The following is a 17,437-nucleotide window of genomic DNA, read 5'->3' on the forward strand; positions in this document are numbered from 1 at the left end:
GAATGGGGAGCTACTGTTTAATTGGTATAGAGTTTCACTTTTTGCAAGATGAAAACAGTTCTGGAGATAGATGATGGTTATGGTTGCACAAAAAAATGTGAATGTACTTAATGCCACTGAACTTTGTATTTTAAAAAGTTTTTAAAAAAATAAAAAATAAAAAGGTTTAAATGATGAAGTTTATGTTATGTATATTTTGCCACAGAAAAGGGCACAGTTTCTTTTGAAATGTAGCACAAGGGAAATAAATCCAGTTTCAATGTATATTACTGGCCATAGCTAAAAGGCACATATTAATTAAAATGGTATTAAGTGTAAAAATGTATTTATCTAGAGTATTGTCTATTACATTAAAATGTGAATAACACTTAAATGAGCATAAACATCTGACAGAGGTAGGCAGAGTCAGAAGGACTAAGACTGGAGAATAGAGGAGATTGGCTTGTTCTATATGTCTCTGAACTACAAACAAAAAGTATGTTTTACTTTTTAAATTAAAAATCCAGTAAAGAAGAAACAAAATAAGCTCAAAGGTTTCTTGGTTTCTAGCTACATACAAACACTTATCTGGCTACTTTTCCCAATATTCAAACACACAAAGGCACTAAGGTTTACACAGTAAGGATATAAGGAATGGATAGTCAGAGTTGGGCCTTATGGTAGAACAATTAATTAAAATATCAAACATCTACTAAATGCTGAACACTAAGCTAGGCTCTGAGATATGAAATGAAGGACATAGTCTGCTTTGCAGGAGTTCACAACCTAGAGTAGGAAGTCAGCATACGCAAACGCTAAGTGCACAGATGGCTCTGTGAGTATGGAGAGAGTGACTCGAGAAGAAGGTCAGAGCAGATTTCTGTCCACGGGATTCTCCAGGCAAGAATACTGGAGTGGGTTGCCATGCCCTTCTCCAGGGGATCTTCCGACCCAGGGATCGAACCCTCTTACTCTCCTGCATTGGCAGGCAGGTTCTTTATAACTAAGCGCTACCTGGGAAGCCCCCAAACTAACAAACATATTTACATACACTTGGAAGACGCCTTTATATTCTAGAAAAGGTTACAGACAACTGTGGGCATTACAAAAAGCAAAACAAAACACCCATATATCTATAAAAAAAATTAAAGCCAATGTGGGTAGAACAAGTTTCCAAAAATACAGTGTAAGGAATGTTAATATGTACTGTGTTTTGACACTAGGAATCAATTCAAAATGTTCCATCTTGGCAATGTTATCTGATACTAAACATTCTTTTTTTCTTCTTTATTTTGAATTCATTTTTTGATTCTCACAGAAGGGAATGGAAGGTTGCAGTGGCGGCAGCAGGGGTCACTGCTACATACTTTTGCATTGCTCTTGCAGTTTTCCAAAGTATGTCATCTCAGGACAGCTTCTTCCTTTTTCCTCTTCCACCTTCTGTAACTGTTGCAATGTTTTTTGGTTTTTTTTTTAACTGTTGCAATGTTTTCTTGACCTAGCATTTCTAAAAGCACATTCTTCCTGTTTCTTAACTGCTCACTTATCCCTTTTCCTTCCTGTCATCTGACAGAATTTTAATCAAAACTATTCTTTCCAGTGGTACTAATAATTTTCCTTTCTGAGATGTTGTAAAATGCTTACTCTTATTGCAATGGCAGATAAGAAGAACCTTTCTGAGTTGATTTTGGTAGCTGACCTCATACTCAGCAAATTACCTCTGAAGGGCTTCATCAGCTTTATGGATATGACAGACTTGGGTTTGAATGCCGACTATGCCATTTACTTGCTAAATGACCTTGGGCAAATTATTTGACTTCTCAACTTCAATTACCTCATCTCTTTAATGAAGACAATTACTTCTTAACAAAGTTATCATGAGGATTAAGTGAGGCAACACTTAAACCCTTAATATATGCTTGGTACAAAGGAGACACTTAATACATAATTGTTGATTTTATGAGGAAAGGAGAAGATAGATTAAAAAAAAAATCTGGTGATATCCAGCTTAGAGGAAGACAGCTCCTTGTAAGTGGTTAGCAGAACCTCTGAATTCCATCTAGACAGAAAAGTGATCACAGTGAACATCATTCCAAACACAACACAGGTATATTACAAGAGATGATGTTGAAAATATCAGCCAAATGGATTTCTGTTTCCAGGCAAGATGGAGTATCAGGGACCAGGTTTAAACCTTCCAGAAACAGCTAAAAAACTGTTCAAAATTTACAAAAGAACAGTTTTCAAGACACTGGACATTATGTGAAGAACAGTGATCCTTGCGGGAAACAAACAATTTCCCCAACCTACTATCTGAAAAAAGTTTCCAAGATGAGATACAGCAGAAGGGAACCCAGGAAGAGGCTGGTGATCTAATGGAATTAAAGACACGAAACTGGGACTTTAAGAAGGCCTAAGTGGCTAGGGTTTCCACAGTAGAGTAATGAAGAAAAGAGAAATGCATAGAGAGAACTCTGGAAATCTACAGAGGGTCCTCCTTAAGTCTTCAGCTAAGTACAGCACATATACATCAAGAACTACCCGAAGCCACTGATAGAATCCCTCAAAGGATTAGAGGGAACCATCCTCAGCATTCACACAGGCCTGGGAATATTTCCTGTTCCCTCCTTAACAGAGCAGAAAACCTCACAAGGCATAGGGCATCAGGTAGAGAAATTAGAAAATCAGTAAGGATGCAGAAGACTTGAACAACACTGCAAACCAACTTAATTAACATTTATAGAAGATAACACCTAACAACAGCAGATTATATATTCTTTTCAAGTACACATGGAATATTTATTGAGATATACCATATAATGGGCCATAAAACAAGTCTTGATAAATTAAAAATGATTCAAGTATGTTATCTGACCACAATGGAAATAAATTATGTCATTAACAGAAAGTTATCTGTAAAATTCCCAAATATTTGGAAACTCAATAACACTTCTAAACAACCCATAAAACAAAGAAGAAATTAAAAGACCAATTAGAAAATATTTAAAATTGAATGGAGTCAATGTATGACAAAACCCACTACAATATTGTAAAGTAATTCGCCTCCAACTAATAAAAATAAATGAAAAAAAAATTGAATGGAAATAATAACACAACGTATCTGACTGAGTTTGTGTGATGGTGCTTAAGCAACATGTAGTGGGAAATGTCGGAGAAGGCAATGGCACCCCGCTCCAGTACTCTTGCCTGGAAAATCCCATGGACAGAGGAACCTGGTAGGCTGCAGTCCATGGGGTCGTGAAGAGTCAGACATGACTGAGCAACTTCACTTTCACTTTTCACTTTTATGCACTGGAGAAGGAAATGGCAACCCACTCCAATGTTCTTGCCTGGAGAATCCCAGGGATGGGGTTGCACAGAGTCAGACACGACTGAAGTCACTTAGCAGTGGGAAATGTTTAGTATGACATGCCTATACTGAAAAAGAAGTAAAGTCTCACATCAGTGACCTCAGCTTCCATGTTAAAAATATTAGGAAACAGCAAATCAAGTCCAAATTAATCAGAAAAAGGAAATAATAAAAAACAGAAATCAATAAAATAAAAAAACAGGAAAACAACAGGGAAAAAAGTCAATGAAATCGAAAGCTGTTTTGTTTTTTTGTGACGATACATCAAATTTATAAACCTCTAGTAGGATGATAAAGGGGGAAAAAAAAGGAGAAACAAATAACCAACATCAAGGAGTAGGAGAAGTGATATAACTACAGATCCTCCAGACAATCAAATAATAAAAAATATTATGAATGACTTTATGCCAATAAATGTGGCAACTTACATGAAACCAACAAATTCTTTGAAAGACACAAATGATCAAAGTCCATTCAAGAAGCCTAAGTTGAAGAACCCTATCTCTGTTAAAGAAATTGAGTTTGTTGCTTAATAAAAAACTCCCACAAAACTCCCCTCCAGGTCTACGTTCTCGTGAATTCTACTAAACATTTAAGGAAGAAAAAAATTCTATATAAGTGTCCAGAAAATTGAAGAGAAAGGGATTCAAATTATTTTATCAGACAAGCATTATTCCAAAATCAGACAAAAACAGTTTAAGAAAACTATAGACTAATAAAGAATCCACCATAATCAGACATATAAAACACTAATCAAAATTTTAACAATTCAATTCTAATCAATATAAAAAAAGGATAATAGTTCATCAGGAATGCAAAGTTGGTTTAATATGTGAAAAATCATCAGTGTACTTCACCGTATGAACAAACTAATAAGAAAAATCATTTAATATTTAGGACTTCCCTGTAGCTCAAACTATCAAGAATCTGCCTGCAATGTAGGAGACTGGGGTTTGATCCCTGAGTCAGGAAGGTCCTCTGGAAAAGGGAATGGCAATTCAGTCCAGCATTCTTGTCTGGAGAATCCCATGGACAGAGAAGCCTAGTGGGCTATAGCCTGTGGGGTTGTAAGGAGTCAGACATGATTGAGCAACTAACACTTCACTTCAACATCCATTCCTATCAGTAAACTAAACAAAAATGGAGGAAACTTCCTTGACATGGGAAACGGCATCTACAAAAAGTCCTACCGTGAACATCATACTTAATGGTGAAAGACTATGCTTTCTCCTTAAGTTTGGGAACAATGCAAGAACATCACGTTGGTTCTCACCACTTCTATTCAAGCAGTGTACTGGACACTGGAGCTGTTACAATAAGGGGGGGAAGTAAGCAAAGAAGGAAATAAAAGGCATTTTGAATTGGAAAGGAAGAAGTAAAACTGTTTTTGTATACAGGTTACATGATTATCTATACAGAAAATCTACATAAGAAATACAATAACTAATGAATGAGTTTAGCAATGTTGTAGGATACAAAATCGATATACAAAAATCAATTGTATTTCTATATGTTAGTAACGAACAATCAGAAGTTGGAATAAAAAACTATTAGCACAGCATCAAAAACTATGAACTAGAGATAAGTCTGACAAAAGATGTGCAACATCCACACAATGAAAACTATCAAACACTGCTTAGAGAAATGAAAGACAATTGAAAGACTCAATATTGTTATGATATCAAATATTTTCAAGCTGATCTACAAATTTGCTGTAATACTAATGAAAAAATTCTGGTAGGTTTTTCTGGTAGAAAACCCAATTTTAAAGTTCATATGGAAAAGCAAAGGAATGAGAATATCCAAAACAATTTTGAAAAGGAAGAAAGGTGGAAGATTTTACCTGATTTCTGGACTTAAAAGTTACAATAATTAAGACATAGCAGCACTGTCATCAAGCGAGGCAAATAGATCAATGAAACAGAATAGGAGGTCCAAATATAGACCCATACATATATGGTTAGTCGATTACAAAGATGTAAAGGCATTTCAGTAGAGAAATGACAGTCCTTTCAACAACAAGAAAAAAGAATTGTACTCACTCTTCTTAACTCACACAATCACAAACTTAAATGTAAAACCTAAAATTATAAAATATACAAGAAAATCTTTATGACTTTGGGTTGGACAAAGGTTTCCTAGTTATATCACAGCAGGGTCCATGAAAGAGAAAAAAAAGTGAGTTGGGCTTCAACCAAAAAATTTGTGCTCTTTGAAAGATACTGTTAAGAAAATGAAAAGACAAGCCACAGACTGGGAGAAAATTATATAAATCATCTATCTGATAAAAGATTTGTATCCAGAGTATAAAAAGAACTCTCAAAATACAATAAAGAGAGAACAAACAACCTAATGAAATATGCTTGAAAGATCTGAATGGATAGTTCACTGAAGAAGATATACATGTGGAAAATAAGCATGTGAAAAAATGCTCAACATTATTAGTGAAATGCAAATTTAAACTATAATGATACACTACTGCACACCTATTAAAACATCTAAAATTAAAAAGATTGACCATACTAGCTATTGGCAAGGTAGTGGAACAACTGGAACATTAGTATTCCACTGATAGGAACGTAAAACGGTACAACCACTTTGGAAAATAGCCTGAGAGTTAGTTAAAATGTTAAACATATAGCCACTATATGATCCAGCTAAAACATACACACATAGCAGTTTTACTTGAAAGAGCCCGAAACATCTCAAACACCCATCATCAGGGTGAACGGATAAACAAATTTTGTGGTATATTCATACAACAGAATATGACTCAGCAATTAAAAGACTGACATGTAACAACATGGATGCTACTCAAAATAATCATGCTGTATGGAAGAGGTCAAACAAAGCAAAGTGTATTTTTTTAAATATTTGTAATCTATTGTATTTCAATTATACTTCAATAAAACTGTTAAGAATAATAAAGCTTGGAAATTTTAATGACAACTGGTTGCACAGTACTTGAAGATGCTATAAGACCATTAATTACATCAAAATAGGGCAGTCAATGATGATTCACCAGATGCTTGAAACAAGAAATGAAAAAAAAAATACAGCAATTGAAATGAATCACGAAAAAGGTTAGAGGAATAGAGAGTCATCCAAGGAGTGAGAAAAAAAAGCAGGGCTTTAGAGGCAGACATATTTGGGTTCTAATCCTAGTTCTCTCCACTTACTAGCTGCGTGCTGCTGGGCAAGACAGTTAATTCTTCTAAGTCTATCTTCTCATTTGTAAATACATTCAGGATGGTTGTGATCATTAATTAAAATAACAAATGAATGTGCCTGACATGGTACCTGGTACAGAATAGATGATTTACCAAAGTGAATACCCTCTTTTTGGTAGTATTTTAAGCTTTAGTTGGTAGAACTGGAATAAACTGCTTGAAGTTCAGATTAATATTTTTGAACATGTATCATGTGTAAGGACCTGTGTCAAGCACTTTACTTGTTATGGCTATGGAGAAAGTCAAACATAACACGGCTAGAGATACTTCTCTTAGAAGTAAAATGCTCTAGCTTTTCAATGCCCATCTTTGGCCTTGGCTGTCAGTAAGTGACACTGGTTCTCTTGATCTGTGGACACCAACCCAACAGTCATTACATGCAGCTAGGTAATTTCCAGCCCCTGGCAAAGGGTCTCATGAGCAGTGAAGGCTCAATACATGCTTACTGAATTGAATTAAACTGATCCTACTGCAAGTCTGAAATGTCAGTTTCATTAAAAGTGTGGACATTTTGAGTATGGAGTTTAGTCCAGTAAAAAGGTGAATGTCCATCTGAAAATACTGTAAATAAAAAAGCAACTGAAGATTTTTGTAGGTGTATTCCATTATTTTTTACAGTTTACATTTATCTCATCATGAAAATCCATTGTTCGTTTCTTTGGGATTTAGCTCAAGCCAACAAACAGGTTTCTGTGTTATAAAAACAAAGCCCACTGGATGCAAGGACTATAAGGCATTACTGAGGCAGATGGGAAGCAAACTAGCATCCTAAAGGTTTAAAATCTTTACTCTTGCCTTTCAAACACATACTAAGCATGATCTTCATAATGAATAGACCTAGAATTTATTTCTATGCAACTCTGTGAAATGCTCATATACTTAGGGATGCTTCCCAAAAGAGTAGATTGTGAGGATGCCTTGGCATAGTAGTTGGGGGAAGTGGCTGAAAACAAGGAAGTCATGTAAACACTGTCAGCTACAGTCTGAAAATCTAGAGGGGAAAAAAGAACAGACAGAAAGAACAAAAATAAACCAACCTCAAACAAAGAATCTCTGACTCAGTAATTCTAAGATCCTAACTTACAGAAAAAAAATCCCCAGTATGGAAAAAAATGTGTAAAAATGTTTTAAACAGTGTTATTTAGACTATATGGAGGCAAGCCAAATACTAAACATAAAGAGTTAAGTGAACGCATTCCTGATGGGATATTACACAGATATGAAAAGGATTATGAAGGTCATCCATCAGTATGGAATGTTAGATAAAAATATCCAAAATTAACCTTATTATGATAAAGATGTTCAAAAAAGGAACAGTACAAAGAGGAAGGAATTCAACTAAGTTGCTAACAGTGTTGTTATAAGGATGGAGCTTTTTAAATTTTCTTCTCTGCCATACTTCCTAATTTTTTGTTATTGAAGTTATATAATCTTTCTATTCTGCAATTAATATAATTTCAAATTTAGGTTTTAAACTGGGTATGGGTTTCTGAGTAAGAGAAGGCAAGAAAATGAGAAGGGATAAGTGACAGAAGGGGTGACTGGGTCACTGGCAGCAATCCAATCATAGGAGACTGTATGCAGGCTCTGATTAACCATCAACTGAATAATTATACCAGTAGAATGCTCTCCATTAAAAAATATTGCTATATTGTGATTTTTTCCCTTCCTATTCCTATATTCTGTACCACAGCATAATACAGAAGGCAAAGAGTTAATACTCAAGAAAGTATAGTCCCTTCCTTATTCTATAAGATAAACAATATATGTTTAAAAAATATTTACCTCCATAGGGCACTTTACACTAGTAATGTCTAATAGTACTATTAACTATGTTTTCCAGATGAAAGGGAATTCTAAACCTTATGATTAATGCTTTTGCTAGCATCTGTAATGGAAGAAATAATTTGGCCCCCGAATGTGTATTTCTACTCTCTGTTCCTCTCCAGCTAGCTGTCAGTGTGAAGAGCTACAAATTCCTCCAAGTTATTTCAGGGCTGTCATTTAAAATCAGGTTAAATAAATATTGGGACTTCATTAAACTATTTTATGCTTACATCTTTCCCTTATTTATACTGTTAGTAGAGCATCCACAAAATACACCCCTCAGCTGAAACTGAGAAAACACAGGTTCTGTAAGAGTGGCTAGAGGGAAGAAAGAGTGGAATGGGATTGCAAAATGCTCCTTTCACAGAGGCTATGACATGTCTCTAGATGAGCTGATGTTTTGGGACAGTTGTCAAAAATACCCAATTTATTCAGCACTTACAACCAGTCTGTACTACTCACTGCCAGACACTATACCAGGGACATCTCCTTCATTTCCTTCCTTCATACTCAGATGCCTTCCTTTATCTCTTGTTAAATTTCTTTAAAGCCAATCCCAAATGACATTTCCTTCATGAGGACATTTCCTTCTCTCCCATTTTTCTAGCTGGTATAATAAGCATATCTTTGGAGATATTGTGGGTTTGGTTACAGACCACAATAAAGTCAGTTCAGTTCAGTCGCTTAGTCATGTCTGACTTTTTGTGACCCCATGGACAGCAGAACATCAGGCTTCCCTGTCCATCACCAACTCCTGGAGCTCGCTCAAACTCATGTCCATCCAGTCGGTGATGCCATCCAACCAACTCATCCTCTGTTGTCTACTTCTCCTCTTGCCTTCAATCTTTCCCAGCATCAGGGTCTTTTCCAATGAGTCAGTTCTGTGCATCAGGTGACCAAAGTATTGGAGCTTCAGCTTCAGCATCAGTCCTTCCAATGAATATTCAGGACTGATTTCCTTTAGGATCGACTGGTTTAATCTCTGTGCACATAAATCTATGTTTATAGTGTAGTTATTAAGCATGCAATACTATATGTCTAAAAAATTTATATACCTTAATTAAATACTTTATAGCCAAAAAATGCTATCATTTGAGTCTTCAGTGAGTCATAATCTTTTTGCTGGTAAAAAGGTCTTGCTTCGATGTTGATGGATGCTGACTGATTAAGGTGGTGGCTGCTGAAAGCTGGGGTGTCCATGTCAATTTCTTAAAATGGGACAACACTGAAGTTTGTGGCATTGATTGACTCTTCCTCTCATGAACTATTTCTCGGTAGTGTGCAAAGCTATTTGATAGCATTTTACCCACAGTAAAACTTCTTTCAAAACTGGAGGCGATCCTCTTAAACCCTGATTTATCAACTAAGTTCATGTAATAGTCTAAACCTTTTGTTGTTACATCAGCAATCTTCACAACATCTTCACCAGGAGTAGATTCCATCTGAAGAAACCCCTTTCTTTGCTCATACATAAGAAGTAACTCTTAATCCATTAAACTTTTATTACGTGATTGCAGCAGTCAGTCACACCTTGAGGCTCCACTTCTAATTCTAGATCTCTTGCTATTACTGCTACTCTAGCATTACTTCCTCCCTTGAATTCCTGAATCCCTCAAAGTCATCCACAAGGGTTGGAATCAACTTCTTCCAAAGTCCTGTTTATATTGATATTTTGACCTCTTCCCATTAATCATGAGTGTTCTAAGTGGCATCTAGAATGGTGAATCCTTTCCAAAAGGTTTTCAACTTACTCTGTCTAGAGTCATCAGAAGAATCACTATCTAAGGCAACTACAGATTTACAAGATGTATATTTTAAGTCATTAGACTTGAACATCAAAATTACTCCTTGATCCACGGGCTACCAAAGGGATATTGTATTAGCAGGCATGAAAACAACATGAATCTCATTGTACATCTCCATCAGAGCTCTTGGGTGACCAAGTGCATTGCCAATGAACAGTAATATTAGCAAAGGAATCTTTTTTTCTGAGTAGTAGATCTTTAAAAAAATTTTTTTTAATTTATTTATGTTTTTTGGCTGTGCTGGGTCTTTGTTGCTGCTTGGGCTTTTCTCTAGTTGTGGCAAGCAGTGGCTGCTCTCCAGCTGCAGTGGGAGGGCTTTGCATTGCGGTGGCTTCTCTCATTGCAGAGCACAGGCTCCAGGGCGCCGGCTTCAGTAGCAGCAGCACATGGGCTCAGCAGTTGTGGCTCATGGGCTTAGTTGCTCTGTGGCGTGTGGCATCTTCCCGAGCTAAGGATCAAACCCCTGTCTCCTGCACTGGCAGGGCAGGTTCTTTACCCCTGAGCCACCAGGGAAGACTGTGTAGTAGATCTTAAACTAAGATGTAGTTTAGTTTAGTAGGGTGTAAAATATCCATAAAATCATGTTGTAAAGTGATACACTGTCATCCAGGTTTTGTTCCATTTACAGAGCATAGCAAAGTAGATTTAGCATAATTCTTAAAGTCCCTAGAATTTTCAGAACGGTAAATAAGCACTGGCTTCAACTTAAAGTCACCAGCTTCCTTAGCCCCTAACAAAACAGTCAGCCTGTGCTCTGAAGCCAGGCATTGCCTTCTCTCTTTCTAAGTCCTAGATGACATCTTTTCCCATGGCAAAGCTATTTTGTCTACATTGAAAATCTATTTTTCAGTGTGACTACCTTCATTAGTGATCTGAGCTAGATCTTTTGGATAACCTGCTGTAGCTTCCAAATCGGCACTGTTGCTTCACCTTGCACTATAATGTTACAAAGACAGTTTCTTTCCTTAAACTTCATGAACCAACCTCTGCTAGCTTCCAACTTTTCTTTTGCAGCTTCATTACTTCTTTCAGCTTTCACAGAAATGAAAACAGTTAGGGCCTTGCTTTGGATTAAGCTTTGGCTTAATGGAATGTTGTGGCTGGTTTGATCATCTATCCAGACCACTAAAACCTCCTTGCAACCAGCAATAAAGCTTTTTTTCTTTCTTATCATTCACATATTTACTGGAGCAGTACTTTTCATTTCCCTTAAGAACTTTTCATTTGTATCCATGAGACGGCCAAACGTTTAGCTCAAGAGGTCTAGCTTTTGGCCTATGTTGGCTTTCGATGGGCCTTTCTCATTAAGCTTAATCATTTCCAGCTTTTGATTCAGACTGAGAGATGTGCAACTCTCCCTTTCACCTGACCACTCTATAGATTGTTAATCAGCCTAATTTCAATACGGTTGCATCTCTGGGAATAGGGAGGCCAGAAGAGATGAAGAGAGACAGAGGAATGGCTAGTCAAGGAAGCAGTCAGAACACACAAGCATTTATCAATTAACAGGTGGGATTTGTGGTGCTCCAGAATGTTACAGTGGTAACATCACAGATCGCTGATCACAGATCACCATAACAAATGTAAAATGAAAAAGGAAACCTTTAATTCATTAAACAATGCAACTGTTCGTGAGTGCAATAAAGTGAAATGCAATAAAATGAAGTATGTTAAGTTTTTCTGATACAATTTTACAAAACCATGAGATTTTGGAGCTGGAGGGTATCTTAGAATTTCTGAAATCCAGAGACTTTTTCCAGTATGTGCTGAGGAGTTAGGAGTTAATCAATTTCAAGTTTGCTATACAATAATTCAGTCATACACTTCCATGTAGCATTAGGATTCATAGATGTCTGCTTGCTCTACCAGTTTGTAAGCTTTTTGAGGAAAAACACCAAGTCCTGTTCATCTCCAATTTGCCCAGGAAGTGGGCACAGAGGGAAAAGTGCCTGACCAGTTGATAGAGTTAGAAAAGATGCTAGTCTGAGGAAAATCATGGGGTTGATAGGTTGCCAATAGTAAGTACTGTTGAAGAAGCCAAAAGCAAGAATGTATCTGGAATTTGCTATCATCGTAAGAATTTTGTTAAACAGAATAACGTGAATTAGATGGAAGTTGTGGCTTTTAAAAGATGCAATGGAAAGAGACATTCCATGCAATAGAGCAAATTTGTTGTATTGGAAACAGGGTAGTTCTTCTAACCCCAAAGTCAAATAGGTGATATGTACTTATTTTCCCCAGCTGGATTACCATTAATAGTGAAATAAAAATAAACCTTCAGTAGATTGCTTTTCCTTAGAATGCACATGCACTCACAATCTTTTTTAAATGCACAAGTCTATTCTCATTAGAAAGTCAGAATGCCATGTGAAAAAACTGACAGAACTTCCAAGAATGTTCTTGAACTATGGCCACTTTCTCTAGCTCGATTCCTTTTATCTGAAGGGCACAAATATTGAAGAGGCACTATGGATATGGTGAAAAGTCAGGAGATTAGAGAATTAGTTTGCTACTATGCCATCTGGGCTTCCCAGGTGGTGCGGAGGTAAGGAATCCACCTGCCAATGCACGAGACACAAGAGACATAGGTTTGATGCCTGAGTTGGGAAGATGCCCTGGAGTAAGAAATGGCAACCCACTCCAATGTTGTTGCTTGCAAAGTTCCATAGACAGAGAAACCTGGCAGGCTACAGTCTAGGGGGTTGCAAAGAGTCTGAATGAGAAACACACTATTCCATTTATCTGTTGATTCATTCACTTTGTCCCTCAACAGACATTTACTGAGTACTGATATGTGCCAGACACTTTGCTGTGCAGAACAGTGAACCAGGTAGGCATGGAAATTACATTTCAGGGAAGAAGACAGATGATAAGTAAAATAAAACAAGAAGACAAATACAGATTGTAATAAATGCCATATGGAAATAAACTGGATGAGAGAGAATAATGGGTAGGGGGATAGCAACAAAAAATAGTTTGACCAGCAAGGCATTATATATCCACCTATGTATTATCAGGCAAATCAGTGAACTTTTCTGATACTCAGATTTCCAGGATGAAAAACCACGGTTGAACTGGATGACATCAGAGTGGCGAACACTCTGAATCTGAAGTAAGAAAACTTAAGCGTGAGTTCTGGCCTTATTCATAAACCTATACCTGTAGCACTGTCTCCCTGATGAAAGAAAGAAACTGTGAGCAGAGTGTGACAGTCCCTGTGAACTGAACAGACTAAGTCACAGACTGTGTTCCTTTCCCTTCTTCAACACTGTTTACAACGCTCCGGATGTTTATTTTCATTTACACTGAAGAAGACCTCTGAAAACTTTGGAAAGATTAGACTAAAATTTTTATCCTGCTACCTCTGAATAAGAAATATACCTACTTTTATGAATGGGATAATGATAAACCTACTAGTGATAATATTTTATCACTATATAACGCACATTTTTAAAAAGTACTATTTTTTTTCTTCTCTCTTTCTTTCCTGCACTAAGTTTAACTCAATTAGTGATAGACTAAAGGAAAAAACCCCAAACCATTAGAAAATCCATTACTTTTTCTTTGAAATTTTGGCTATTATCAAGTTTGGTTACACAGTCATAGAAGAGCATCCTTTAGTGAAGTTAGCCCATCATATTCAAGAGAAACTGTACCGAGTGTAAGGCTCCATTATTAGTCACTGCAGGAAGGCGGGCCCATCGTTCATTTTCCAGTTCTTCCATCACTTGGTTCATTGCACTCTTTAGCCATGTGTCGACAGAAACACCAATCTGCTTTAGTAGGTCCAGTCGGGCTTCTGCTTTCAACTTAATTATCTAAGAAAACCAAGAAAATGGTCAGAAAGCAAAGCATTCTTTCGTCAAATTAATTGCTTTTAAGTTATTCCTGATTGAGTAATTAGGACAATCTTGATATTCACTAGCAATTCTTCCTTGGCATAGATGTTAATTTTTCACTTGATGAGAGAGAGAGGGAGAGAGAGAGGTAAGAGGGAAGGAAAAGGAAGATGTTAATGCAACATAAAGTCTGCTTTCCTCTCCTGTTAGTAAGGCTACGCCTCAGAACATTCTAAAGTTTAGCATTTTCAACAGCCTCCTAACCCATTTCCTGGACTTTCTCTTCTCCTCTATAATCCACCTTTTACAAGACTATGAATGATCTCATCAGTCACTTCTCTGCTTAAAAATACCCATGATTCCTGACTGCTAAATTAGATTCTAATGCAGCTATCAGAAGCAGGAGATGTTGAGAATAAAAGAAGTTTCTATGCTCCAAATTCAAGAAGAGGAAACACTGCCCGTTCTTTGGCTCTTGTTCCAAGCCATAAGCAAGTAATCATAGAATTAGTTCAAACCTGTCCCAATCAAACAGTAACCGCTCTGCCCAATAGCCATGCCTCTAAGTCAGTCAATCAATGACAGCCCCTTGCTTCTGCAAGGCGGCCAGGCAACCACAGCCCCACTCCAGTAAGCATCAGCACTCAAGCTTCCACTCCTGCTTCCCACAGTGCACCACTCTCTGTGCTAGGGCTTAGTCACTCAGTTGTGCCCGACTCTGAGACCCCATGGACTGTAGTCCACCAGGCTCCTCTGTTTATGGGGATTTTCCAGGCAAGAATACTGGAGTGGGCTGCCATGCCCTCCTCCAGGGGATCTTCCCAAACCAGGGACCAAACCCAGGTCTTCTGCATTGCAGGCGAATTCTTTACCATCTAGGGAAGAACAGACCTCCTTCCCTACTGATTTCTAGGGAAGTCCTATCTCTACACACCAGTTAAGTGAGCAAGTCTGTAGTACATTCCTAGTTTTGAAAATCTGCCAGTCCCTGAAACCCTCACTTCTCAAAACCCTTTGCATCAGTTCTACTTTGTCAGAGAGATTATATTTTGTAAATATCATTCTTTTTTGCTTTAGCAAGTAGTAAACTCAGCCTCACTGTTCTTCGTATTAAGAGTGGTGTTGTCTTCCTCAACATCTGAAGGCTCCATTGAGATAATTTTGAGGACCTTCACTTGACGGCCTTCTGTGGGACTCTTGGACAAACAAGTGTGCTCACTGAGCCCTTCTAGTATACAATTTTGATCACTCTCTGGACTCTCTGCTGAGGGAGTTGGTATCAAAAAGGATCTGAACTCTGACTTCTTTCACTGAGCTCTCATTGCTAAATTTATTTTGTATTCCTAAGATTTGCACAGTGAGATAAAGGGACTTCCCTGGCACTCCAGCAGTTAAGATTCCCCCCTTCCACTGCAGGGGGCACAAGTTTGATCCCTGGTTGGGAAACTAAGATTCTATATGCCACATGGAGTTGCCAAAAAAATAAATAAATAAATAAAAATTCATATTACATAAGATTAACCACATTAGTCACTTTAAAGCACACAATTCAGTGGTTTTAGATATCACATAGACCTTAATATAAAGTAATTAAAGATTATGGCTTGTGGCACACTACTTGGTAAATAGACTTGCAAAAATCTGTTTCTTCTAATAATTTTTTTCTTGGTAACAACTTTATTGAGATAACGTGCACATATAATTTACTCATTTAAATTACATAATACACTTGACTTACAGCATATTCACAGATACATGCAATTATCACAACTTTTACTTATTTTTTAACTTTTTATTTTAAATTGGAGTATAGTTATTTAACAATGTGACAGCTTCAGGTATATAGCAAAGTGATTCAGCTATACATATACATGTATCTATTATTTTTCAAATTGCTATCCCATTTAGGTTGTTACATAATATTGAGCAGAGTTCCCTGTGCTAGTGCTATACAGTAGACCCTTGTTGGTTATCCATTTTAAATATAGCACTGTCAACACAATTTTAGAACACTTTAATCACCTTCAAACCTCCCCCGACCCCTGCCATGTCCTTTAGCTATTGCTCCCGTATCCCTTATTCTCTGTAGCTTCTGGAAACACTAATCTACTGTCTTTCTCTATGAAAGAAAGTGAAAGTTATTTAGTTGTGTCTGACTCTTTGTGACCCCATAGATTGCACAGTTCACGGAGTTCTCCAGGCCAGAATACTGGAGTGGGTTGCCTTTCCCATCTTCACGGGATCTTCCCAACCTAGGTTTTAGATTTGCCTGTTCTGAACATTTAATATAAATAGAACCATAGAATATTTTCTGTCTGGCTTCTCTTACTTCGCATAATGTTTCTAAAGTCCATCTATGTTCTAACATGTATTAGTATTTCATGCCCTTTCATGGAGAGTGCATGGATATAACACGTTTTGTTTATCCATTTGTCAGTTGATGGGTTGTTTCAACTTTTCAGCTAATATGAAAATGTTGCTATAAACATGTGTATACAACTTATACATCAGTGTACAAGTTTTCCTTTAGACATATTTTTTCATTTCTTGCGGATCTATACCTAGGACTGGACTTAGTCATACAGAAACGGTATGTTTGACCATTTGGGGAAATTGTTTTTCAAAGCCGCTACCTCATTTAACAATCACACCAGCAGGGTGCGACGGTTACCATTTCTTCACATCCTGGCAACACTTGCTAATGTTTGCCAGCTTTGATTCTAGCCGTCCTAGTGGGTGTGAAGTGGCATTTCACTCTGGTTTTGATTTGTTCCCTGATGATTAACGATGTCAAGCATCTTTTCATGTGCTTGTTAATCATCTGTATATCTTCTTTGGAGAAATGTCTATTCAGAACTTTTGTCCATTTTAAACTGGGTTGTCTTTCTACAGTTTTTATTGTGCCTTTGTCTTTTTTTTTTTTTCCTTTGTCTTTTTATTGTAAGCCTCCTTTGTCTTTTTATTGTAAGCCTTTTGATGTATTTTAGATAAAGAGTCCCTTATTAGATATCTGATATCTAATCAGGTCAGTTCAATCGGTCAGCGTGTCCAGCTCTCTGCGACCCCACGGACTGCAGCACACCAGGCCTCCCTGTCCATCACTAACTCCTGGAGTTTGCTCAAACTCATGTCCATTGAGTCGGTGATGCCATCCAACCATCTCATCCTCTGTCATCCCCTTCTCCTGCCTTCAATCTTTCCCAGCATCAGGGTCTTTTCCAATGAGTCAATTCCTCACATCAAGTGACCAAAGTACTGGAGCTTCAGCTTCAACATCAGTCCTTCCGATGAATACTCAGGACTGATTTCCTTTAGGATGGACTGGTTTGATCTCCTTGCAGTCCAAGGGACACTCCAGAGTCTTCTCCAACACCACAGTTCAAAAGC

At 37.3% G+C, this 17,437-nt stretch overlaps 1 protein-coding gene across 3 annotated transcripts in view; it reads right to left on the minus strand.

Annotated features, from left to right (window-relative positions):
• Positions 1-17,437, minus strand: part of FCHSD2 (FCH and double SH3 domains 2) — a 268,065-nt gene that overhangs the window by 13,998 nt on the left and 236,630 nt on the right. For all 3 annotated transcript variants that reach the window (XM_043482268.1, XM_043482267.1, XM_043482269.1), the window contains exon 13: positions 13,868-14,029. In XM_043482268.1, coding sequence (XP_043338203.1) covers positions 13,868-14,029 — 162 coding nt within the window. The remainder of the gene's footprint in view (positions 1-13,867; positions 14,030-17,437) is intronic.

Source organism: Cervus canadensis, chromosome 11, assembly GCF_019320065.1.
Source record: "Cervus canadensis isolate Bull #8, Minnesota chromosome 11, ASM1932006v1, whole genome shotgun sequence".
In the NCBI taxonomy this organism is placed as follows: Eukaryota; Metazoa; Chordata; class Mammalia; order Artiodactyla; family Cervidae; genus Cervus; species Cervus canadensis.